The sequence below is a fragment of the Lycorma delicatula genome, chromosome 8 (genome assembly GCF_047948215.1).
Source record: "Lycorma delicatula isolate Av1 chromosome 8, ASM4794821v1, whole genome shotgun sequence".
Classification (NCBI taxonomy): Eukaryota; Metazoa; Arthropoda; class Insecta; order Hemiptera; family Fulgoridae; genus Lycorma; species Lycorma delicatula.
In genome coordinates, this window is record NC_134462.1 from 110,829,535 (window position 1) to 110,856,649 (window position 27,115).

The 27,115-nt window shown below is 31.9% G+C and overlaps 1 protein-coding gene across 2 annotated transcripts in view; it reads left to right on the top strand.

Moving 5' to 3' along the window:
- Positions 1-27,115, top strand: part of LOC142328952 (uncharacterized) — a 313,857-nt gene that overhangs the window by 161,252 nt on the left and 125,490 nt on the right. The window contains exons 1-2 of one of the 2 annotated variants that reach the window (XM_075373151.1): positions 13,277-13,652; positions 20,740-20,878. In XM_075373151.1, the coding sequence (XP_075229266.1) occupies positions 13,528-13,652; positions 20,740-20,878 (264 nt within the window). In that variant the 5' untranslated portion in view covers positions 13,277-13,527. Of the gene's footprint in view, positions 1-13,276; positions 13,653-20,739; positions 20,879-27,115 lie in introns of those variants that run through there. The other variant, XM_075373152.1, reaches the window with a different exon arrangement.

The following is a 27,115-nucleotide window of genomic DNA, read 5'->3' on the forward strand; positions in this document are numbered from 1 at the left end:
TTAAATTTTAAGTAGAATTACACTACTGTTTTTATTTTGGGTAGCGGTATTCTTTTTTGGTAAGCGGGTATCATTTTTTTTTTACCCACGACAGAACGGAGACGGTATATGCGTTTGTATTAAGACGTTGTATGTGCGTGTGTGTTTATTTGTGTTTGTGGGTATGTCTGTTACCAATTTCCCTCAAAAACTACTGGACCGATTTCGATGCGGTTTTTTGCATTACGTAGATACCACTTCAGAGCAGATTCTTAGATATGTTTTACGGTTATAGCCCACCAGAGAGTGCTGCTGTATAGTGTTTCTCTAAAACAGCTGAGCCGATTTTGATGCAGTCTTTTTTAATTACATAGGTATCACCTCAGGGCAGGTCCTTTGATTAGTTTTACGATTATAAGCCGCCAGGAGGCGCTGGAGTAGATATGTTTTTCAAAACTACTTCGTGGATTTTTTAAATTTTCTTTTTATCACTTGTTTCTCAAGAATAACAATAAAAAAACGCATTTTTAGATTTATATAACAATAATCAAATAAACGTTTTACCGAAAAACGACCAATTTTCCATATTAACAATCGATCTGGGCCTTTTATATTTTTTATTTCTACTCGTTAATTTTATTCAAACATGGAAAATGTATCTAAGAGAGGTCCAATATAAGCATTATTGCTTATTATTATAACCAACGCTTGCTAACCTTGACTAGCGGTCGTAGGTAAAAATTGGTTAGATAATATTTATAATTTCTCTGCAATTACCACCAAATACCCACTGATTTGGAAGAAAAAAAGTGGGGTGGTACTCGCTTACCGAAAAAGGTTCTTATTTTGTTATAATTTTATTTAAAATATGGGTAGACCTACAAAAAAGATGGAAAAATATTACATGACTTTCATGGCTACGTCGGTCATTTACTTAGTAAAAATAAAGTATAACTTTTATGAAAGAAATTAATGAAAAAAGTGCTTCTTATTTTGAGTCCAGAAAAATATGGCAAAGCTACTTTGGTTTAAATAGCCCTTTAAATGAGATGATAAGTACACTTTTTTTAAATAATAAAAATTAAAAGAGATAAAACAGAGTATATATTTTGTAGAGATGGGGAATTAATTAAAATGTTTTTTTCTTTAAATCTAACACCACCTTCAATAAAGGCTAAAATATGAAAAAGAAAATTTTCAAAAAACTTTTCTGCATTTTAGGTGCGAAGTCTATAATTAAAAATAAAATTATATAAATTTTTTAATAGTTTTATTCGGATATGAGAAGTATAAACTTTTGAAAAATATTTAAACCGAAGGAAAATAGATCAAGAGATGATAAAAAAATATTTAAACTTTAAGATAGGGGATAATTTTTTGATAAAAAGGATTTTAATTATGTATATATGCCGTTTTCATTGTAGGCAACAAATTTGCTTTAATAAAATTTTGTATAAAATGTTTCTGAAGAAATTCAAAATTGTTTCTTTTTGCGATATATCCCCATCACCTTAACCAAATTTTAAAAAAAATTAATACATACTTTTTTGGGTTAGATGGACTAGTTGAATCCTAAAACGTAAAAATTTGTAAAAAAAAACCTGATATCGGATTTTTGAAATAATCACCATACTTTCCCCTTTAATATAAATATTCTAGCTATATTCGCTGGGAAAGTAATAACCATTAATAACCGTATTAAAAAAATAAATCGATAACAAAAACTTCAAAACAGATGAAATCTATATCTTGATTAAAAATAAGAAAACTAATATAAAATAATTATTATTCATCATTAGTTATATTAAAATTCAGTAATAAATATTATTTTAGATCAAGTTTTTGTTTAAATCTCAAGTGTAAATATCTTCTTCTAAAGAATATCAGAATGAATATTTTGTAATTACACAATAAAATTCCAAATTTAATCGACTGTAACAAAAAAAAAAATTAAAAAAGATTGACAAAACAGTTGTAGGACTCCCATCACGCGGTGTTTTTGTGCTTACACACACAACTTAATTTAAAATATTAATAATTTTTTTTTTCGATTATTTAATTAAATGATTCTAACTAAACCGCGCGCGCATGCCGTATTTCATTCGCGCGGGTGTAGCGGTGCTAGCGGTCACCTTAAGTACTTTTTTACACTTTAAATATTATGGGTTGGTCTAGAGGTGAACGCGTCTTCCCAAATCAGCTGATTTGGAAGTCGAGAGTTCCAGCGTTCGTCCAAGTAAAGCCAGTTATTTTTACGCGGACTTGAATACTAGATCGTGGATATCGGTGTTCTTTGGTGGTTGGGTTTCAATTAACCACACATCTCAGAAACGGTCGAACTGAGAATGTACAAGACTACACTTCATTTATACTCATACATATTATCCTCATTCATCCTCAGAAGTATTATCTGAACGGTAGTTACCGGAGGCTAAACAGGAAAAGAAAACACTAAACCGCGCGCCCATGCCGTATTTCATTCGCGCGGGTGTAGCGGTGCTAGCGGTCACTTTAAGTACTTTTTACACTTTAAATATTATTCATTTATTTAATTCTACCACTCACCTGTGACGTCAAAACATAGCAGACGATTACAGCAACTGTACGTCAGTGCTACAGTAGTGCTCCGTGTGGTGAGAGGGGATACTACTCAGTATAACCACTTAGCGAGTAGTTAATTTAGAGCATATTTTTGGATGGGGGTACGATTTTGCAAATCTTTTATTTTTGAGATATTATTTTTTTTAATCATTAACAAATCTGTTTAAGAAAAATATGACCTTAATTAGGCAAAATCTCGAGATACTGATGGTGACCTTGCTCTAAAACCTCACCTCCTTGATCTTTTAAATTGAAAATTTATTGGCATCAATGCCCTATATATAGAAGTAATCTGATCAAGTTTAATCAAAATCGGTGAAGTAGTTTTGGAGATAAAAGGTGATTTAGAGGGCAACACCGAACATACACACAATCAACCGGAAAATTTTCATCCAGTTTTTGGTTTTTTTTTAGGTTCCGTAGGTGTAAAGATCCGATGAAAACCGCATACGCACATATTGGACCGATTACAATATTTTCCATTCCAAAGTTATAGGGCTAAGCGGGAATGTAAAAATCACACAATATTTTTCTAATCGTTTGCATAGAATGACCTAGTGGCGCTAGGTCACCCACCGGGTTGGTCTTAACGCGTCTTCCCAAATCAGCTGATTTGGAAGTCGAGAGTTACAGCGTTCAAGTCCTAGTATAGCCAGTATTTTTACACGAATTTGAATACTAGATCGTGGATACCGGTGTTCTTTGGTGGTTGGGTTTCAATTAACCACACATCTCAGGAACGGTCGAACTGAGAATGTACAAGACTTACACTTCATTTACACTCATACATATCATCCTCATTCATCCTCTGAAGAATTATCTAAACGAATTATCTTACCGGAGGCTAAACAGGAAAAAGAAAGAAGAAAGAAGTGGCGCTAGGTTAAAAATTTCATCATATAATGACGTAATTAAAGGTTTTTAACAGAATTTTCAGTGATACAACGAAAATTACAACTAGTAATAGAAAACTGATTATAAAGTAAAGAAAAATCAGTTATAGTTACCTAGTATTTTTATGAAACGAATTATTATGCGTTCGAATTATTAGCAAAGATGTGGTAATACATTTGCCAGTTAAAAATTTAAAAAAAAATATATATATCTGGTTAAATATTCACACCATTCAATAAAAAATATTTTCAAAGAATAATTAGATATTTTACTTAATATATTATTCTCAATTTTATTTGTGAAAATGCGTTAATTGCTTAAAATTAAAAATACTCCTATCTTTTATTAAAAGAAACAGAAATTATTATAATGAACATTATTTGCATTAATAATAAAAATATGTTAGTTGACGCTTAATTCATCTTTGAACAAAATAAAACAAGTGAAAACGGGGTGACGCGTATAACGTACAACAAATATAAATTGTTTTTACTATCGAAAAAATGGTATGTTTTATTATAAAGCACGATCCTACAATGTAGTTTTATTTTATTACAAATACAGTACTACTTTTTTGGAGAAAAAAAACGTAGAAGAAAAGCAAACAAGCCCGTTTTCACGTTTTAACAATATTTCACGGTCACACAAATCCAACCATTACTCAGACCAACACACTTAATGAATCATCCAGGAATTTATTGCTCTATATAATCTATTTTCAATATCGAAAAATGCAATAAATTTTCTAAAATTGCAAAAATTTTCTCTCTCCCTTTCTTTATATATATTTATAATGAGCATACACATAAACAGAATAATGACATCGTTATATACTCGTAAAAATTATAATAAAATTAAAAGCAAGGTAATGGAATGTAACGAAAAATAAAATAATTTTTTGATAAAGTTATACAACATATTCGAAGACGAAGAGATTTGTCATTTAAGCAGTAAAATATCACAAAGATGGACTAAATAAAAAAGATATTAAAATTAGATTATCACATGAAAGAAAAACCTGTGGGCTGAAAAGAAATTTACTATTATTAAACATAAATTTATACGTTATACTTCTGTCGTATTATGCTTCTCAACAACACTACCAGTCTCCGTGGCCCAAGTGGTAGCGTCTCGCTCTTTCAGACTAAATTAGTCTTATTTACGTGCTGGTTATATAAATATCCAAAAAATTACAATGATATTGTAAACCGTAAGGTTAGAATTTCGCAGACGTCATTTCTTCCGCTCAAAACACAAAAATTTCTGTAATTTAAATAAAAGTGTTTTTAAAAAATGATACTGATATCATAAAAGGTAAGACACTACATTTCTATTATTAAAATTTGTTATTAATTTAGAATTAAAAAAAAAATATACATAATAAATGTATGTAATATACAATAATAGATAATAAACAATGTGTAAGTGTCCCGTATAATAAGAAAAAAATAGAAAAAATTGTTTCAAAACTCTTGCCTGCCCGAAGTCATTTATTAAACGCCGAATTATAAGAATTGTATTATTGCTGAAAATGTGATATGTATTACATATAAATGAAAGGTAAGAGTTTTGTAACAAATTTTTCTATTTTTGCTTATTATATGGAACGTTTAAACATTGTTTATTATCTATTATTGTGTATCTATTGTCTATTACATGTATTTAACATATATTTTTTTAAACAAAATTATAAATTAATAACAGATTTTGATAATTAAAATGTAGCGTCTTACTCTTGTTTTTGTATCAGTATCATTTTGTTACTAATTCTTTTATATTACAGAAATTTTTGTTTTTTGAGGGGAAGAAATGATATCTGCGAGACTCTTACCGTACGGTTTACAATTTCATTGTAATTTTTTTTGGATAACTCTGGGATTTGTTAGATTATTCTTTTATTCTTTTTTTTATGAAATATTGGTTGTTATCTTATGGATTTATTAAAATTTATTGCCTTTCTAGAACAAACAAATATACATTTTTTGAATTTGTCGGTCAATTTTTTTGTTGATAGTCATATCATTCACTTCATACCATATTTTTCCTTTTTTAATAAAGCTAGTACCTTCTCGAATTGAAGATCCGTGATGTAATTTTGGACTTTATAAGTGTAACCCTCGATTTTTATCATAAACGTGGACACATTTTTTATATTATTATTAAATGAATTTTTTTTATTTCTCCATAAATTAGTGTAAATAGTTTTGTGATTGTAAAATAAAAATTTTATAAATCGTATTTATTTTTGTTTGATGTAACAAATCTTTGTTGCCACATTTGCAACATTTCCCTACTGTTCCTGTATGTTTGTGTTTCATTAGCAGCTACAATTTCTTGTAAACTAATACCTTTTTTTTATTGAAAGTGATGAGAATTAAAAAAATTGTTTCATCTTCAGTTTTTTAATTTACATAAGAGCATTTATTATTAAAATAAGCTGTAATATATTTTTAAATTTTATTATTTGAAATCCATTATCAAATTTTTATATGCTATCTAGTACTATTAAGCAGTGATAAATTCGAGATGATCAAATTGATTTCGTTCGCAACAAAATCAAGTCGTACTGTTTGCTGTGAAGTACCTAAATAAAAGTTATCATTATTAAATATTTACTAACATTTTGTGTATTCCTGTCTCAAATGTTATCTCTTGGGGCTCCCTAAAAAAGTCAGGTTTTTATGTAAAAATATCGGCCCTCAGATCATTTTTTGTTCTCATAAATTACGTAGAACGATATATAGGAAATAAAATATTTTAACTTATCCGTGTGTTTATATTTTTGAGTGTTTGATCTTTGCTAGAAAGAATAGTTAACATTTTTTTGTTCTCAGTAAACGGTCAAAACCATTTATTGGAATGGAATGGAATGCAAAGTTGGCAGGAGTCTATTACTCCCTACTTTATCGCAGAACCTGGACAGAGTCCCTTGCTGCTGGATCATTCTAATCGGGCTTGTTTTTAAAAGGGTTATTTTTTTAATCTCGGATCTAATTTTTCAAGTTTTGTCTATTATTATTTTAGTGAATTTAAGACGGATTTAATTGCATTCCAATCCGTTGTTAAACCAGCGTTATCGAACCCATTTCATGGGCCGACCGCGGAAGGCTAGGCTTATAAAGCCTGTCCTCCCGACGTAATTCCCCTTCAGACCGTCCACTGAAGTCCTTTCGGTGCTAACTCTTTAATAGGCTAGCAGGAATACGCCACAACGGGGCACTAGCTATAAGGAGGGAGCAATGCGTCCCCTTTTCCGGAGGAGTCGCAATTGCTGGGATATTTTGTCTTACTGTAAGTTTTTTTTTTAAATTTAGACCGCGTTTTTGTTTTATGCGCGACTTACCGTGTTTGACGTCTTCAAACTATATAACTCGCGAAAACTTTTCACTCGCGACCCCGGAAACGCGTCTGACGCACTATTCCGTTTATGGCTCATGCGATATGGAGGCCCCTAAGCCTGGTTTGTCGATTTTCGGCTACCGCACCGCACCATCACGGTGGTTCGTCCAGTACGGCGTGAGGCCGCTTCCTTACAACTGTCGGAGTTGGGTCCTCTCGGCAGATGTCCCGAAGATGACTGTGTTCAGACACAGCCGCTCTCCCGAACAGTCTGCGCGCCTGCGCCACCCCCACCTCGGACACGGATTGAAATCTCGCATCAGATCGGAGAGTGGCGTTCCTGACGAACCACGGAGCTCCAAAGATCGTCCGCAACGCGATGTTTTGGACGGCCTCGATCTTCTTTTGAAGCGAGGAGCTCAACACTGCCCCCCATGCCGGGTAAGCATATGTTAGAATCGGCAGTACGTATAGCCGAAAAATGAGGAGCTTAGTTGCCAGTGGGTACGGGCTGGCACTGTTCAGCACTGGGTATAGCGAGGCTCTGGCGGCCTTAGCCCTCCGGGTCGCATAATTTACATGTTCGCCGAAGGTAAGCCGCCTGTCCAACACCACCCCCAGGTACTTAACTGTTTTCTCAAAAGGGATTTTCTCCCCTGAGATTTCCAGCTCTCTGGTCGGTTTTCGTGTCTTGCATGTGAACATCACGGCCACCGATTTTTCACCGTTGACCCTGATTCTCCACATGTCGAGCCACGGTTCCACTAAGTCCAGCTGCCTTTGGAGCCTCCGGACCGCGTAATCCACATTTGCGGATTCGTAGAAATATGCCGTGTCGTCTGCGTAAAGGGCCGTTTTGACCCCTTCCGACAGCGGCATATCGTTCACGTACAAGGTGTACAAGAACGGGGAAAGTACTGCTCCTTGGGGAACCCCAGCGGCTATTTCTCTGGTAGAGGAAATCGTTTCCCCTACGCGCACGACAAAATGTCGGTACCATTTATTGAGACGTACCACGGAGCACAACAAACGGAAATTGAGAAAGAGTCTGAAAAATAAAATCAAAAACAGACTTTTTTGTCTGGATTTTTTTTGTCCCTGTTAGATTTTTATAGGGATTATCTTACACCTTTCAAGATGAGTTGGTTTTTTCTTCATATTTTTAGTTTATTTTTTAGTATTTATTTTATTGGTTCTTTCCATTTTCGGTAATCTAGATTTTACCGTTAATCATTCTTTTGTGTTGTTTCATATTCATTCTCTAAAATACAGGGTGATTTTTTAGTCCTGTTACCCAATTGTTAATGTCTGGTAATTTTTTTCTAAGAAAGGAAAATTTTGTTTTGTGACACGAAGTTGGTAGCGTTACTCAACCGGTATAGATACGGCAGTGTGAGTTGATTCTCCTTGAGCTGTGTAAACGTTTGTGCCGTTTTCGGGCATGTTACGAACAGAATGTCTTTTACCAAACAACAACGAATTTTCATTCTCAAACAATATTTTGCTACGAAATCGTACGCGAGTGTAAAAGAATCATTTCAAATTAAATTGACGGATGACGTTTTAGAAAATGTGAAAACAAGATTGCTCAATTCTCCACGGAAAAGTTTACGAAAAATTTCCACGCAAGTCGGTTTGTCATATTCGAGTGTTCAAAATTCCGCTAAAAAATTGAAATTGTATCCGTATCGCGTACGATTAGTCCAAGAGCTTCAGCCTCCAGATTTAAACAAGCGATTGCAATATTGCCGTCGGTTTAGGTCTCTCGTAAACGATAACGGAATCGAATTTTTAAACACAGTGTTCTTTAGTGATGCAGCTTGGATCCATTTCGACGGTTATGTGAACAGTCAAAACTGTGGAATTTGGGCGGTTGACAATCCTAACGCTTTACAAGTCAAATCTTTGCATCCTAAAAAATTGGTGTGTGGTGTGCGATATCTCGTCCTCGTATAGTCGGACCCATATTCTTCGAACAAACAGTAAACGGTGAAGTATACATGCGCTACATGCCACACGTCTCGAGAAACCGTGGATTTTCTGCAAGAGATTTTTGATGATCGAATAATAAGCAAGGGCTTATGGCCTCCAAGGTCCCCAGACCTCACATCTCCTGACTACTTTTTGTGGGGCTATATTAAGTCCGAGGCCTTCAAAAACAATCTTCACACTATTGATGAACTTAAAGTCAATATTACAGACTTAATCGCGAATATTTCCAATGCAACTCTTAAAAAGGTTTCTGCTAATATGCTGAAAAGAGTCCGTGCGTGTATAACCGCAACGGGTGGGCATTTTGAGCATATTCTCTAACAATTATGTAAGTAATAGCTTTTTATTAAATCTCTTTTGTAAGTAACAAATACATATTTTTATTTCACCTAAATTTCCCTTTCTTAAATTACATTTAAAATTGGGTAACATGACAAAAAAATCACTCTGTACTTTTATAAAATCATATAGTTATTTCACGTATAAACAATATTATTGATTTTTATTTAAAAATATGATAAGAATGGTGTACATGTAATTTTAACAGAAATCAATAAAGTTCCTCCCTCTTTCATAAAAATGTTGGATAAGATTTTTATTAATAATAGTTTTAGCAATTAATAAGAGTAATTACATTTAAAATTGGGTAACAGGACTAAAAAATCACTCTGTATTTAAAGCAATCTATTCTAGGTATTAAAATGTTATTTATTTTAAGACTTATTTTTTTATTTTTCTTACTTCAGTTGTCACTTTTAATAAATACAAAGCCATTAAATAAATCTTCTTACCAATTTATTTAAACTACAGTTAAACGATTTTTTTTACAGAAACAACATTACACTATTGATGAGTTTTTAAATAATACTAATTTAAAAATTAAAAAGATACCCTTGAATTTTCTGCATCGCATTCAGCGTGTACATTTAACACGTGTACATTTAACCTTAACATTTCGTGAGTTTGTATTTTTAATAATTAATATGGGTTTTAATCATATTTTATCATTAATATTTTTATATTAATAATAATTTATCTTACAACTACGTGTCTATTATAACGTACTATTATGTATCGATAAAAATAAAACCATTTATTTTTTCAAGAATAAATTAGAAAACAGAATTTTTTCAAACCCCATTACAAATAATTTTTATCTAACATGTAAACCTAAATGGTCATTCGATTGTAATATAATCATCATCAGTTGTACTACAGTAAATGTAGATAAGGAAATTATAATAATAACAATATAAACGACATTAATTGTAAATTAAATAATACTGATAAAATAAAATAAATCACGTAAGTTTGGATTTTAGAGCAAAAAAAAAAACACAAATAATAATTTTCGTTCTAAGCAATCGCAATAGAAAGTGTAAACATGTTTAAAAGTATCCAAACCATGTAAACCTCCTATCCTGACCTATCCAGACAGAGTTAACGCGTATCTCTTTCTTTGATTGGATAAATTAAACTTATCTCAAGTTTTAAACCAAGTTTTAAAGTTGAGTGTTAAACCAGTCAAAGAGATACCACCGTCCATGAACAAAATTTTAAAGTGGAGGAAAACCATTTAATATTCTTGTTATACGTATTTCTTGTTATATGAAACGTTCTTTCCATTTTCTATACTCTAGATTCTACCACTAATTTCTTTTCACGTTATTCCATATCCATTCTCCAATATATTTAAAACAATCTATTCTAGGTATTGAAATGTTATTTATTTTGAGACGTTTTTAAAAAATTAAATTACGTTTATTTAAAATGAGCTATTATACATACACTTTATTACTTTTTTTCATTAAATTTGTTCGATTTTAGAACCAAGATAGACCAAATAAAATAACAATTTAGAACAAAAAATTATATACGCGTTAAAAAAAGATGCAAAATATTTAGGATTATATTATCATTATTACTCGTATTATTATTATTATTATTATTATTAATTATTATTATTATTATTTCATTTATATGAAGAACGTGAAGGAAGACATTAATAATTTTTATTTAAATATTTAATTAATTTTAAGTAACATGAAAGAGAGAAATGGAGAGCAGAATATTAATGTTTATGAGGATAAGGAGAATAATTTATTTGTTTTGTTTTTGTTAATTAATCATAAGTTTTGTTTTATGTTTTATTTTTTTATTGAATTTTTTTTTTTTTAACTCTATTATTTATATGGAAACTCCAGACAAATTACTGTATCAGTTTAGAGGATCCTAATAAAAATGTAAATTGAATGAAAAAAAATTATTATTATTTTAAATCTCACCAACGATGTAACATTTTTTAATGATTTGGCTACAAGATCCTTAATATTTTATATAATATTTTTTTGTTTTTTTTAATATATTTATTATAATAAAAATAAAAGCATATTAACTTTCTTTCTGTTTTGGAAAAGTATTACATAAGGTAATGAGAAAAGAGTATCTAATTAGATAGAAAGTGGATACATGATTTTTTATTTTATTCATAAATAACTTGAAAAATATAGTAAAAACATAAACGAATTGGAAATATTAGAATTTGTATAATAATATTTATAATTTATTAGATATTAATCTAAACGTTTATATTTATGAGGGGGGAGTCAAGTCAAAGAACGATTAGAAATTATATTTTTACTTCCTTATACGAAGTAAAGGAAGTATTGTGTTCGCGAAAAATTTCGGTTTTCAGATTTCAAAGAAAATATCCGTTTTAACCATCCTTGAATCTATTTTGATTAGTTTCAGCGTGACATCTGTACGTACGTATCTCGCATAACTCAAAAAAGAATAGCCGTAGGATGTTGAAATTTTGGATTTAGGACTGTTGTAACGTCTAGGTGTGCAGTACCTCTTTTGATTGCAATCGACTGGACCAAAAGTGTCCAAAAAGGTTCAAAATCCAAATTCTTTTGGATTTTGGAGTTTTTCTTAACTGTAGCAATAAGCCCTCATTGACAATTTTTCAACGATATATCATAAGTGGTATTTATTTTTATTGGTTTTAGAGTTATAGCCAAATAAAATTTTAATTAATGAAATATTTGGATCTTACAAGAGGAAGGCACATCGGTTCCAATTCGACTTTTTTTCTTTTTTTTTTTCTTTATTTAAATATATTAATTTATTAATAATTATTAACCTCTGATTGTAAAAAAAATGTTTTACAATAAATAATAACAATAAAAAAGAAAAAATATAAGAAGTTGTTAATGAAATAAAATGTTATGTATTTTTCATTAATAAAAAAACGTATATATGAAATTTAATAAGTGTACAAGGAAGTCATGTGGTATCCACATCAAATTGTTTTAGCTTGGAACAGAATTATCCTATTTTTTGAAGAAGCTTAAAAATTATGCGGTTCAGTTAATCAATTTCATTTTGGTTATAATGTAAATAAATATTTCTCAAAGTATAGGGAATAGAAATACCTATTTTATCTCATTAATAGGAATTATATCTGTACGGTTTTTTACTATAATCTGATCGAAACTCGCATTATAATATACATAACGTAAATTTAATAACGGTACCGATAATATACATACATACATACACCCACGCGTGGATATACAGAGATAAAGACAGCGAAAGAGTGTCTGGGAGGGAAAGGCGAGGATGGATAGAACAATGAATGAAACAAACACTATTACAGTAATCGTCATTATCATCATCGGCAGGCAGAGGCAGTAACAGTAGGTTAATAATAAAGAATAATAATTTGTTATTACGAAATATATATACATACCTAATGTATATACATTACGTTGATCGTATCGTATATTACAGCGGTAACCAGAAGCAACAGAAACGGCAGAGAGAGAGCGCGAATAAAAGAGAGTGAAAGAGAAAAATGCGGGGCCTGCACACTGTAGTGGTATAGTAGTAGTAATAACAATAATACTGCTAGTAGCAGTGGTGTATAGTACATTGTGGTGTTCAGTGATGCACATCAAACAACTGAAGAAGAGGAAGAGACAAACACCGACTCTGCTGGAAGAGAGGACGGCAGCACTAATATCATTCTGGCCTCATCAAGCTGCAGCCTATACCGACCGACGTAGACTGCTACCACCATCACCGACATCATCAGATCATGACCCGAAACCGAGAACTAACTCAGTGTGACTCTGAATGACTGACTGTGAACGACGCGATTCTGACAGTGAAAATGAATTATAACGAACTAAAAACCACATAATATATATATTTTTTAAAATTCACGTTTTTTTCTATTTTTAATTTATTATAAATAAATAAAAGTCAATAAATTTTCACAACTAATTGTACGATTCTATAAAGTAAATAAAAATAAATATTTATACTTTTTTGTAAATTTAAATGTTTAATTTTTTTTAAATTTATTACCTATAAAAGTTTTTTTTTGTTAATATTATGTAAACAAATAAAAAGTACATTAATCGGTAGCGATAAAATCACATTGAAAAAAGAGATAAAACGTTTTTTCTAATAAAAAATAATTTATATGTAAAAGTGACAGTTATCTTTTATATGTATATAGCTATATAAAGAATACTATCATTTTCTTGTTTTAATTAATCACAATATCATTTCTATTTGACATTTTATAAAAAAAAATAAAAAAATATATATATATATATTCATATATTACGAACGTGTCATTTCATTTTAAATAAAAATAAATCAAAGTAAACATAAAAAAAAAAATAATAACAATAAAAATAAATTAAAAAAATGTTATCAACAACAACAACAACAACAATTACTAGTGAATATTGTGTTAATGGTAATAACAATTCAAATAGTGATGATGATAATAAAATTAGCAACACTAATAATAATAACAACGGCAATATTAGGTAAGTGTTTATTAATTTTTCGTTTAGCATATATTGTTTTTAGAATTACATAATCTTTTAAAAAGAAAATCAAAAAATATAGAAATAATTAAAACATACAAATACAATAGATTACAAAAATAAACCAATTGTTTTGTAAAATCTGAATAAAATATATGTTACGAAAATATAAAAATACAAATCAACAGTGTATACTTTAAACACTATTGATATAATAAATACAATATGCAACAAATATATTATATATATATATATATATATATATATATATAGAGAGAGAGAGAGAGAGAGAAGAGAGTGAGCGAGAGTGTGGAGCGGGGATGTTAACAAAATATGGCAATCCGTAAATAACTTACTACTAAGTATTACACATAAAACTTCTCACCGATTTTAATGGAAGTCATTATGGGGAGAGAATTATCTTAAGCACAATGAAATCTTAACTACATTTCAAATTATTATAGAGAAGGTACCTTCCTATATTGAGAAAAAATAATATTTTGACTTTACTTTCCCAAAATGAAACTTCGTCAAATAAATTATAGCAAAGAAAATTTTAATCTATAATGATTCAACAACTTTTGAAAGTAATATTTTTATTTTATGGGAGATTATAATATTTATAATTTATTAAGTAAATGTACCTCGAGTATAATGGATAAATATTTTGGATACCCTGGTTTTTTATTACTCATTTGTATTTTTCGTTTTCAGGTTATTTAATTTCAAAAATCGAATGCAGTCACCACATGACTTCCTTGTACGCTATTAAATTACATATACACGTTTTTAAAAGTAGATAAAATTTCATTTCATTTAATAACTTCTGATATTGTTTCATACTTTTTTTTTTTTGTTATTATAGAATTATTATTATTTATTGTAAAACTCTTTTTACAATCACAGGTTAATTCTAATTAATAAATCAATATATTTAAATTAAAAAAACAAACAATTTAAAAAAAAAGAGGAGATGAAGTAGGATTCTCTAACCGATGTGCCTTCCGCTTTCTAAGATCAGAACGTTTCATTAATTAAAATTTTATTTGGCTATAACTCTGGTACCAATGAAAATAAGTACCACTTATGATATATCCTTGAAGAGGTCTCAATGAGGGCTTATTACTGCACTTAAGAAAAAGTCCAAAATCTAATTCTTTTTGAATTTTGAACTTTTTTGGACACTTTTGGTTCAGTTTATTCAATCAAACGGGGAGGTGCACAACTAGATGTTACAACAGTCCTAAATCCAAAATTTCAACATCCTACGGTTAATCGTTTTTGATTATACGAGATACATATGTATGTACAAACGTCATTTTGAAACTAGTCAAATTGGATTCATGGGTTGGTCAAAATGAATATTTTCGTTGAAATTTAAAAACCGAAATATTTCGCGATCACAATACTTCCTTTCATTTCTATAAGGAAGTAAAAACAGATGATTGCTTTGAGGTTGGAAAATTTCCTTTTTTTCTTTTTACTTTCTTGTACGAAGTGATCGCGACAAATTTCGGTTTCCAGATTTCAACGGAAATATCCATTTTGACCATCCCTGAATTCATTTTGACTAGTTTCAGCGTGACGTCTGTAGGTACGTATCTCACATAACTCAAAAACCATTTGCCTTCGGATGTTGAAATTTTGGATTTAGGACTGTTGTAACATCTATGTGTATACCTCTCCTGATTGCAATCGACTGAGCCAAAAAAGCCCAAAATATCTGTATTTTGGACTTTTTCTTAACCGCAGTAATAAGCCCTCATTGAGAGATTTTCAACGATGTATCATAAGTGGTAGTTATTTTCGTTGGTTCCAGAGTTATACCCAAATAAAATTTTAATTAATAAAATATTTTTATCTTACAAAAGGAAGGGACATCGGTTCGAATTCGACTTCATCTCCTTTTTTAATTTAAATTTAAACATATTGATTTATTAGTAATTATTAACCTCTCGCTGTAAAACTTTTTTTACGATGAATAATAATTCTATAAAACAAAAAAAATATCAGAAGTTTTTAATGAAATAAAATTTTATATACTTTTCATTTAAAAAAAAAAATTTGTTAATGTAATTTAATAGGCGTACAAGGAAATCATGGTTGTCCACATCAGATATATATTTTTTAAATTCTGAACAGTTATTTAAGAAGTTCTATAGACCGCTTTTGAAACTACATGTGTAAATATATATTAAATGATCGACATTTAGGTTTGGGTTGTCGTTACCCGACGTTTTTCTTGTCAATTTTTTTTTTTCCATGGCCTATTAAATCTTCTTCACAATTCTATTCTTTCCAACTAAAACTTTTGAGTAGCTCCCCTCCATAGTGGAGTAAAAAATTGATCACATATAAAAAAATAAATTGTTGAAAGGTAAAAGAATACGTCAAATTTCAATTTTTTATGTTAAAAAAGTTATTTAAAAATTTCCTTACTTTATTAATATTCTGTAGATAATACGTATAAATAAATATTTATTTATTTACTGTTATTTGTTTGTTCAAGCATCACACTTGAATGGTTCATCCGTTTATAATGAAATTTCCAAGTTAATTATGTCTCGGTCCACTTCTAACTTAGGCTATGTAGTATTTCAATTAACCGTTGCAACTACAAGGAGGGGGAAATTTACCGCCTTTTATTGGTAAAAATAAATAAACAATAAAAGAAACAATTTTTTTGCAGTTATCTTGATTCAATAATACTCTAAAAAAAAGGATTTTAAATGGTGGGGGGAGGGGAATAACAACAATTTAATGTAAACACACTCTCCTTGTTTACATTAGATTCATGTTTTGAATTTTAAGAAACTTCAAAACAATGCCAGGCATAAGGCTCACAAAATTAAATTATTTCCGTTCGATTTTATAATTAGGCAAACTGAAATTTTTACTAAATTTCATAGGCTAATTTTAATAGTAAAAGTTAATATTGTACTTTCACCGTTCAGAATAAAATGGCTTGTAGGTTACAACCTACTGTGTTAAAAGGTTTTATTAAATTTGTATAAAAGTAACATCGCTCAAATTCATCCGATTATTTGTGTATATTAAAATGAAAAGGTGATCAATTTAAATAGAGTGGTGCGCAAGCGTACTGCCGGCTTAATTTTCTGCAATAACTCATTGTTTATCAAAGGATTTTTACAAATTACGTGTCATTTTGTTCAAAATAAAATGCTTATTGAATTTTATAATAAGTAAAAATTTTATCAAACAAATAATTACAAATATATTGAAGATTAAAAATTTAAGATGGCCGCCATTTTGAAATTTTTTAAGGTTACGTTTTCAAAATATTTTATTTTGTAGAATAAGACACTAATCTTAGATTTTCCCAGTTTAATTTACCCGTTGCTATGAAAAAAATTTATTTGTTGAAAATCACAAATTGGCGTCCAGCAGGAACATAAACCAAAATAGAACTTATGTTGTTATGAACTTTTTTGCTCATTTTGGTATCCTGAATCAGTACCCAAAATTCGGGGAATACGTTCCGTAACACTTTGTGTGTGTCTCTCTCTCTCTCTCTATGTGTATGTGTATATATATATATATATGTGTGTGTGTGTGTGTGTGTGTGTGTGTGTGTGTGTGTGTGTGTGTGTGTGTGTGTGTGGGTGTGTGTGTGTGTAAGTGTGTGTAAGTTGCATACAATTCTATTTCCTCTATACCTAAAATTTTACTAAAATATATCCTCCAAGGATAATTAAAATGAACTTACCAAAGGGAAGTGGGTTTCATTTTTTTCGTACTAGTAAATATTATCCAAATAAAGAAAGAATACTATTAAAATTTTAATCGTGAAAAATTTCTCTGTTCGTCCTTAAAAAAATCGTTACAAAAGGCTATGTGTCTAACATGCGTAATCACGTAACATTAAAATAGACACAAATCGAGGTAACGGGCACAAATTGATTAAACAATGCCATTGAAGCAAAAGCCATTTTACTTTAATGTTATATGGAACGTAAAGTTACGTGAATAAATTAACTAAATCTTAGCAATTATTTAGACGTAACTTAAATTATATAAATAATACTAAAATACTTCTCGTTATGAATAATTACGGTACTCGCCTCCTACGAAAATTATGATTCAATAGACTTTTCTGTTTTATGTTAATCGTTTGATACAAGTTTCCGCCTTATTATAGGCAATATAATAATTAGTTTCTTGTACACTAATTTATTCCAATACATAATCTGCCCTAGTCTTTATGATGATTGTGTTGAATTTAAAGTACAAAAGGCACTACTCAGAGTTGCTTTATAGAGTAATGATTTTTACAACACAATCGTTAAGATGAGTAGAGTCGATGGTATCGCTTGTCCAGTTAATTATCACCCGTATTTCAATGAGCTTGAGTATATTGATATTTTTGGCTATTTATTAGGCTTAATGAAAATTACGAGTAAAAACTTCAATTCTCAATTTCCTAAAGAAAATTCAGGCATGGGATATGTTGTTCTTGGAAATTGATCCGTCATTTTTGTGAGTGTCAGATCGCCTATGATCATTATTATTATGGTATAATATACTTCTAATGAACAATTTTCGCGATTATGTGATCAAACACTAAAATAATCTACTCTATTTTCCAGTCCTATAATTTTTGAAACTGTCTATAGTTTTTTTCATTTCACAGTGATGAAACTACCGCAGTCTCCGGCCTTGATATCGAACGAAAGGAGCAAAGATGTTAGTATCGTTCCTCGGAGCCATTCAGGTCTTAAAGAGCCAAAGCACAACACCCGCGTATGTGGAAGTTGAACCCGCTAAACCAAAAACTACGCCTTATCCCCAGTCTAGGAACCGGCTTCACCAAAAGGCATACGCGGTTCCTAGACAGGTATAAACCCTTAGCGGGAATACATCGCACAGTATGATCCTTCAGTCCCATCCGCTTCAATCCCACCAAAAGTTGATGGTTCCACGGAGGGGTGTCGCGCACGGGGATCGGGTGTCCCAGGAGCGTGATTAGCGCTATCCACCCGCGCTTTTGCGGACAGATGACGGTTCCGCAATCATGCTGATCTCTCCCTCGGGTTGATCGGCCCCACAACACCGTTCCTCGATACTCAGATCTTCATGAGATTTTCAAGGCATCTTCTCTCTTTGCAGCCAAATCATGTGACACACGCTTCTCTGTCATATCGTAATATTTCGTGGACAAAATGTTTAATAGTATTGAATTCCTCATCCGATTTAAGCATTATTTTGATAATAATGCTGATGTCTAAGGGTCCAGTAATTCCATTCAAGTGCTGTCTTTGGGCTTCCCATTTGGAACAGTGGAACATAACATGTGCTGATGAATCCATCAGTAGGCAATAGGAAGACCTGTCGTCGTCTACACGTCTCGTCGGATGCAAGTATGTCTTGAAACAGTCATTGCCCATATGGAACTAAGAGACAAAAGGTCAGCTCCCGTCTTCCTCCTGAGCCACGGCTTGATGTTCCTTAGTAGCTCGTCCACGTTTCCTTGTCCGAGGTATCCTATCTACGTTGCCATTCGGCCACCATTCTATAGTATACGATATCCCTTTCGCAGCCTCCATAAAACGCTATTCTCATTTCTACCAGCAACGATGCGGGAGGCATCCTAGCGATGACTAATGCATCGGTCGAGACTGATCTACAGCACATCGCTATCCTTAACGCCATCATGCGCTGTACATGTTCCAGCAATCGTCTATTTCTGGCTAACTGCAATGCACTTCCCCGCGCTGGTACAGCCTACAACAAACAGGCATTTTTCACGTGACCATATAACTCTCTCTTCTTAGACCGAGGCTCTTCGACATTACCAAGGAGTCGAGTCAGATTGCTCACCGGTGTTTCAGTTTTATAGAAACTCTCCTTAACGTGACGGGTACTCTCCTATTCAACAAGACCTCGAGATATAAGACCTGCTCCTGTGTCTGTACCTCTGTATCTCCTATCTTGATGCTCACTGGCTGTATCCTCCTTCTTCCGGTCATTAGAATAACCTGAGTTTTCAGTAATGAAAATTGTAACCAGGTTTCGCCCAACCAGACCTGGATTCGAATAATGACTTCTTCGTCTCTATTAACCACCTCCGCCTGCGATTCCGCCGACACAACCAATGCCAGGTCGTTGGCGAAAGCGAACATATTGACACCATCTGGGAGGGCCATTCTTTGTAGCTCATCAGACGCGATGTTCTAAAGTAGGGAACGACCTAATATATATCCCTGAGGAACTCCACAGGTCATCCTGAAACGTCGGCTACCAGCAACTTGTTGGTATATTAACCATCTGTCACTTAAGTACGCCTGTATCATGCATCTCAAATATGAACTAATGTCCCAATCATCTACTGATTTAATTATGAATTCCCATTTTAGGGAATTGAAAGCATTCCAGATATCTAAAAGGACCAGCAACGGTATCTGTCTAGTCCTCGAGGTCCTCTGAGCTGCGATATCCAATCTTTCCATCAAGGCTCTCACAGCATTCACAATGGATCGCCCGGGTCAGAATCCGTATCGGGTCGTTAAACCTTCCCGCCTCTTTAATCAAGTTAAAAAAAGAAGACAGTCTGATTCGAATCGACGTGCCCCCCTTAGGTCCAAATATTTCATTAATTAAAATTTAATTTGGCTATAACTATGGAACCAATGAAACTAAGTGTCACTTATGATATATCATCGAAAATCTCTCAATGACAGCTTATTACCACAGTTAAGAAAAAGTCCAAAAGCTAAATGTTTTGGATTTTGGTCTTTTTTGACACTTGGTGAAGTCGATTGCAATCAAAAGGGGAAGTGTACAACTAGATGTTACAACAGTCCTAAATCCAAAATTTCAACATCCTACAGCTAATCTTTTTTTAGTTATGCGAGATACATAAGTACTAGTCTAAATGGATTCAGAGATGGTGAAAATGGATATTTCCGTTGAAATCTGAAAACCGAAATTTTTCGCGATCACAATACTTCCTTTACTTTGTACAAGGAAATAAAAAATAAAAAATAATTAATCTACCAAATATTTCTTATTTGATAAGTGATTAAAATGACATAAATAATATATAATAATATATTTTTTTCTTTTACAGGTACCCGACAGCGTCTATGGATATGAACAGGCTTGCCAGCCTTTCACCATCACATGGTCATGATTTTCAACCGAAAAATAAACTGATTATGGTTAGAAAAACTGAGAAAAGGACATTTGCTGAAGGAAAACAAGGCGAGGTAAGACGATAAAATAATTACAAATACTTAATCAAGATTAAATACGTAAAACCAAATCATTAAAAAAAATAATAATGTTTGTAATAACTGATTTTTTGTTTATGAGATACATCAGAGAATTTATCTCGTTCCTAGTGCTGGTCTTGTTCTAGTACTGGTCTCGTTCCTAGTACTGGTTTGTTTGCTTCTATCTTCCTATTTTTACCGAGAAACGTCTCTCGTCATTCGCGATTTTTTTTTAGATTATAATTCGTATTTGGCAAAGTATTTTCTCTTATTTTAACACACTTAAAAGTAACAAATTACGGGTTTTCGATTCTTTTTTTTAATTTAAACATCTGAATGATGGCGACAAATTATAAACTGACAGCTATCATTTACCTTCTTTTTTTTCTCGGTAAGTCTGAGGAACCCCACTTACGGGCAGAGTGTCGGGCTCGCTAACATATTCCGCAAGGTGTTCCTAAGAGTGCGTATGTATGCCTGCGCCCTACCGACAAAACCTCCTATCTCACCGGACTCCCCTCCCGGCGCCGGACCCGCAATTAAGTATTACTCAGCCCCGGAAGGTATCTCGTGCTCGGGGGCTCCAGAGTTTCCGTGCATCATCACCGTCAGCTATCCACGCAAGCGCGGACACGCGACGGCTCTGCAGGAGGCTGTCCTTCACCCCCTCGCTTATTCGTCTGTATATTCTCCGTCTTTGCCGGTTTTCATCTTTTCAGCCTCTGTCTAGATCCACATCATATAATAAACTCTTACTAAAGCCTTTCCAGCTATAAGTCTCTTCTCTGCTCCTCGATATCCTTAGCCCGTCGAACAGAATCCGAGTAACTACTAAACGCACTCCAACGAGCTGTAGTAGTTACTATGTATGATGGAGGGTCGCTGGTGTCAAGTTGGCGATCCTTGCGCGACCCCTCTGTTCCTCCCATTCAGGGCATTGAAACAGTTGTTCAACGAAGTCGTGTTCCGTACAATACACGTAGTTAGGGGACTCGCGCCTCCCGATACGGTGTAGGTAACCACCAATGTTACCATGCTCAGTGAACATCTATGTGGTACAGTAATTAAGTTTGCCGCACTTTTTCGAGCATCATAATTTCAGATCCGGTACAAAAAAAACATCTCGTCGACCATGAGAGGCTTTCCTCAGCACTTTTAGCATTTTCATATCTTCATTAGAAGGTTTCCGATCCACACTTCCAGCTTTAACTTCGTGCGCCAGAGCGCTCCTTGTCTTAACATTTCTCGACGAGCCACTAGGTTTTTTAATCACCTTACCTAAATCAGGGTCCGACATTTCAAATTATATGATGTCAAACGCTCCAAATTAACCACAATTAAGTACAAAAAAAAAACAACAAAGAACAAACGAAAAAAACAAAGTCAAAAAAGTAAATAAGTGTCGCTTTGATGGAGTGTCCCTCCGCTTAAACAGCTGATACTAAAATTAAGTAGAAAACTCCAAAATAACGTAAAATACATAGAAGTCCAAGGCTGGTGGTAGGGGTTCCTTGTACTCCTCAGGAGAGGTCTCTGAATTGGAGAAGTGGGTCTCCCGCATGGAGGAGGGGAAGAGGAGTACAGGTGGTGCAAAGAGCCTTAAACTCCGGAAGAGATGTTTTATTAATAACATGACTTTTTTGTTTTCATCCATAGTGGTTTAAAATTCAAAGTTCAATGAAACACAAATCCCATTCTTTATTACACCCAAAATAGTAACTTTTTATTTTTAATAAGGCTACCATATAAAGACCGGCCATCGGAAAATATTTTTTAAATACAAAATTGAAAGATTTTTACTTATAATTTAAAATAATTTTAAATGTGTATATAGATCTCCTTTAAAGGTAAGGACAAATTCTAGGAAATGATTCTACTTAACATACTGGAGAAAAATTGTCCAGTGAACATAGGTCCATAGGTCCGAAAACGCATATTTTTCTGTCTGTCAACATTTTGTGTTTTTTAAGAAAAAAATTATTTCTCAAGAACGGTTGGAGATAATATTTAACAATAAAATTTTGTACTTTATTTTAAACTAACATTTTTTAATAGGAAAAAAGAATCATACTCTTCGTTGACAAATTTAAAAATGGTGGTCGTTTCAATTTTCCATTCTTAAATATCTTAGGAATTATTAGAGTTATCAAATTGTGTTGTATTATAAAAATTATGAAACATTTTTTTTTGTGAAAAAAACGACATCTTAAACCGATATGGCAGCCGTCTTGTTTTTTTATTATCGTGACACTTGAAGATCTAAGATGGCAGCCACATCGGTTTAGGCTTAATTTTTTCGAATAACTCTCTTGTTTGTCGTCGGATTTTTATGACTAAGGTATCGTTTTGTTCTCAAAAAAACGCCTCATAATTTTTATTATAAAACACAATTTGATAAATCTAATAATTCCTAAGATATTTAAGATTGGAAAATTGAAACGACCACCATTTTGAAATTTGTCAACGAAGAGTATCATTCTTTTTTCCTATTAAAAAATGTTAGTTAAAATAAAGTACAAAATTTTATTGTTAAATATTATCTCCAACCGTTCTTGAGAAATAATTTTTTTCTTAAAAAACACAAAATGGTGGACAGACAGAAAAATATGCGTTTTCGGACCTTTATTTAGTGAACATTTTTTCTTCATTATGTTAAATAGAATCTCTTCCTAGAGTTTGGCCTCCTCTTACTCTGTATATTCCCTTAATGAAACTAATATAATTCTGAAATTATCTTACCGGACAAACAAACGAAAAACGGTGCCTTTTTTAGCGTAATTTTCCCAAACTTCAAAGGTTTTGTTTAATTAAACTCCCAACAAAAACACACAAAATAATAAAGTTTAATATTGAATAAAAGTAAAGTTGTATTTCTGTCAAATAATTCATACGACATAACTCTTCAAACAAAAAGCTTATTTTTTAATTAAGAATATTTTCTACCATTCCTATTAGTAAAGTTTGGCACCTCCTGTAATACATCCCAGATCTTCTGCTTTGATTAATTATTAAATAAAAACAAATCATTATTACATGAATAACAATGTTAAGTAACATCGAATATGATTACTAAACGGATGGTGATCGTATTACTGTTGGGATCACTTGCGATTTTAATTTCAGGAAGAGAAATGGCCAGGAAAAATGTTTAATAAAAAAAAAACAAAGTAAAATAATAATTAAGAATTCTATTGCCTTGACATTAAATTAAAAATGTAACGTACGGAGTTTGTTGTAAGCTTTTAAATAAAACTTATGTAGTCTTACAAAAGAAATCTCATTTAAATAAAGGTTCTTTTTCTTTTTTTTCGCTCGGTATTCGACAAAAAAAGGAAAAGGGAAAATGCTTTCTCCATCTTTTAACTGCTTTACTGCTATTAAAAGAGTCAAGAACGGGAAATTTAGCTCTCTTAAAATCCCATTCATTTTTTTACTATATTATTCTGAAGCGCATACAAGCTTTATTCTTAATATTCTTCTTTTTTATAGGACTCAGAAATAGGGTATTTATTTAAAATACGCGTATAAAGGCGACTTTTCCGTATTTTTAATTTCAAACTTTCTATTACATACACTATTATTCTCACTAAGACACAGTTTTTAAAACTATAATTACGGACTAAACTATATTTACATAAAAAGGGAATTATGAAAATAAATAGACTACCTCAATCCGATACATAAATAGATATATCTTTACTACTAGACTATCCTTTCTTGAAGAAAAAACACAAATGAAATCCATTCTTTTTCGGTAATTTTTGTTTAATCTATTCATTCAGAGTACATTTTAATAAATACTTTTAATATACAAAAGTAACATCAATAACTTTTTACTTGGAATTTTAAAATTAATAAAGAGACAAACACTAGTTAAAAATACATTAAAATATTTTAAAAAGCTGACAACACAGTTGTTTCTTATGCACAACTTATATATATATATATATATATATATATATATACATACACACACACACACACACACACATACACACACAGCTTAATTTAAAACTCTTATTAAATTTAAATATAATATTTATTTAATTTAATGATTCTAACTAAAGCGCGCACGCATATCGTATTTAATTCGTGCGGTAGTGGCAACGGTCGGCACTAACTAAACTAATGTAATTTCACAACTTACATAGAACAAACTTCGCTGGAATGAGACAAACGGCCGGCAAACGAGTGTAGCCGCGAGGCTTAACGCACCAAGTGCCGAGTCAACCGGGCGATCGAGTTCTAGACCCAGCCAGACCGAGTTACTTTTTTAAACTATAAATATTGTTAATTTATTTAATTCTACCACTCACCTGTGGCGCCACAACGTAGCAGACTACAACAGCTGTACGTTAGCACTACGAACCTTTGAAATATTAATTAAATAAAATAAGGTAAATAATTAACATTCAAAGTTTAAAATAATAATTTGGTTGCATATCAAAATAGTTCGTTCCAGACACACATGCTTCCGCGAAAAATAACGGTCCGTAAACTTGCCGTCGAGATGCGGCACAAAAAATATTCAGTTTTTGAAAATCTCGTTCACACTGCAATATTTCTTGAGGATTTTCTGATCTCCAGATACGCACATTATGAGTGTTTTCCGTTAACATAAGATGTTGAATCGTCACTGAATACGACACGATAAAGAAAGTCTTCATCGTCACGTCGCATCATTTCATTTGCAAAGCTAGCACGCAACCATAATCTGTGGGTTTTAAAGCTTGTACACGGCTAAAACTGTTTGAGCTGCCCTTTCATTCATACAATACATAAAAATAAATAATAATTAATAATAGCAATAAATACATTAAAAAAAATAATAAAAATGGCTTTCGTAAAAAAAATGTGTATTTTTCCTTTCAGTGGAAAATTATGAGACATTCTGTAGTTAATGCCTGAAATTCTCTCTCTCTCTCTCTCTTTCTCTCTCTCTGTGTGTGCGTGTGTGTGTCAAAACAAAGAGAAAGACAAGAGTTGAGATTAGGTAAAAGGCATACTTGTAATCAAATATTGAAATATATGATTTCATTCTTCGAACTCCTTCATTATACACCCGGGTAATTTTCGTAGAAAATCCTCTCTTCCCACTCCCACTGGCGCTACAACCCAGGATTGGATTTGGCTCCCGATAGCTGCTCGAGCAACAGCCACGGGGACCCCTTCATTGCAACATTAAAATCCAATTCAGTATTACTCTTCTAGTAACCGAAATTATATCTAAGTTTCACTAGTTTGTAAATATTACACAAATAAATATTGCGAAAAAGGTATGTGTTAGGGAATATTTTGTAAAAATTGACGATCAAATGCATCGTTATATAAAGCAATCGTATTTTGAGGTCAACAAAATTACTAAGAAACGTGTTACAATTTCCAGTGATAATTACTATCACTGAAATTATTGAACAGATGAAATTATTCATGTAATAATAACTTACATGAATCCACTATTTTGAGATGTTTTTCTTGTAAGCCTTCTTTCTAGGGTGCCATAAAACATTGTTGGCGATAAAAATCAGTAGTAGACAAGTTTCAAAAAATAGTCAGTCCCTTGACATTGATATTGTTTGACATTGAAATCTGTACTGATTTTGTTAAAAAGTGGTATTGCCCTAAAAGTGGTATTTAGCATTTTTCTGTATACAATAAAATTTAAGTGATACGAGACCTTAGAAACGTTATTTTCGAGCAGAATAAGTTACTGCGTTTCCGATTATAATTTAATTAACACTGAAAGCAAAAAAATTCTCAAAAACCATTTATAAACATTTTACTTAAAATCAAAAATTAAATGGGCATTTTGAGAGTTAAACAATCATCGGTAGTAGATACTGAAGAAATAAGAAGAGATATAAAATAAATCAATCGGTTAAAAAAAACTGACTACATAATAATTTCTGATAGCAGTAGTTTAGAGCATTTTTTGGGGTGGGGTACGATTTCTGAAAAGCGATTTTTTACAGATATTGTTATTTTTTAATCGATAAAAATGTACCTAATAAAAATATGACCTTAATTAGGCAAAATCTCGAGATACTGAGGGTAACCTTGCTCTACAGCCTCACCCTCTTGACTTTTTAAGTTGAAAATTTTAATGGCATCAATCCCCCTATATAGAAGTAATCTGACTAAATTTGGTCAAAATTGGTCCAGTAGTTCTGGAGGTATAAGGTGATTTATAGGTCAACATTGAACATACACACGTACATACGAACATTAAAT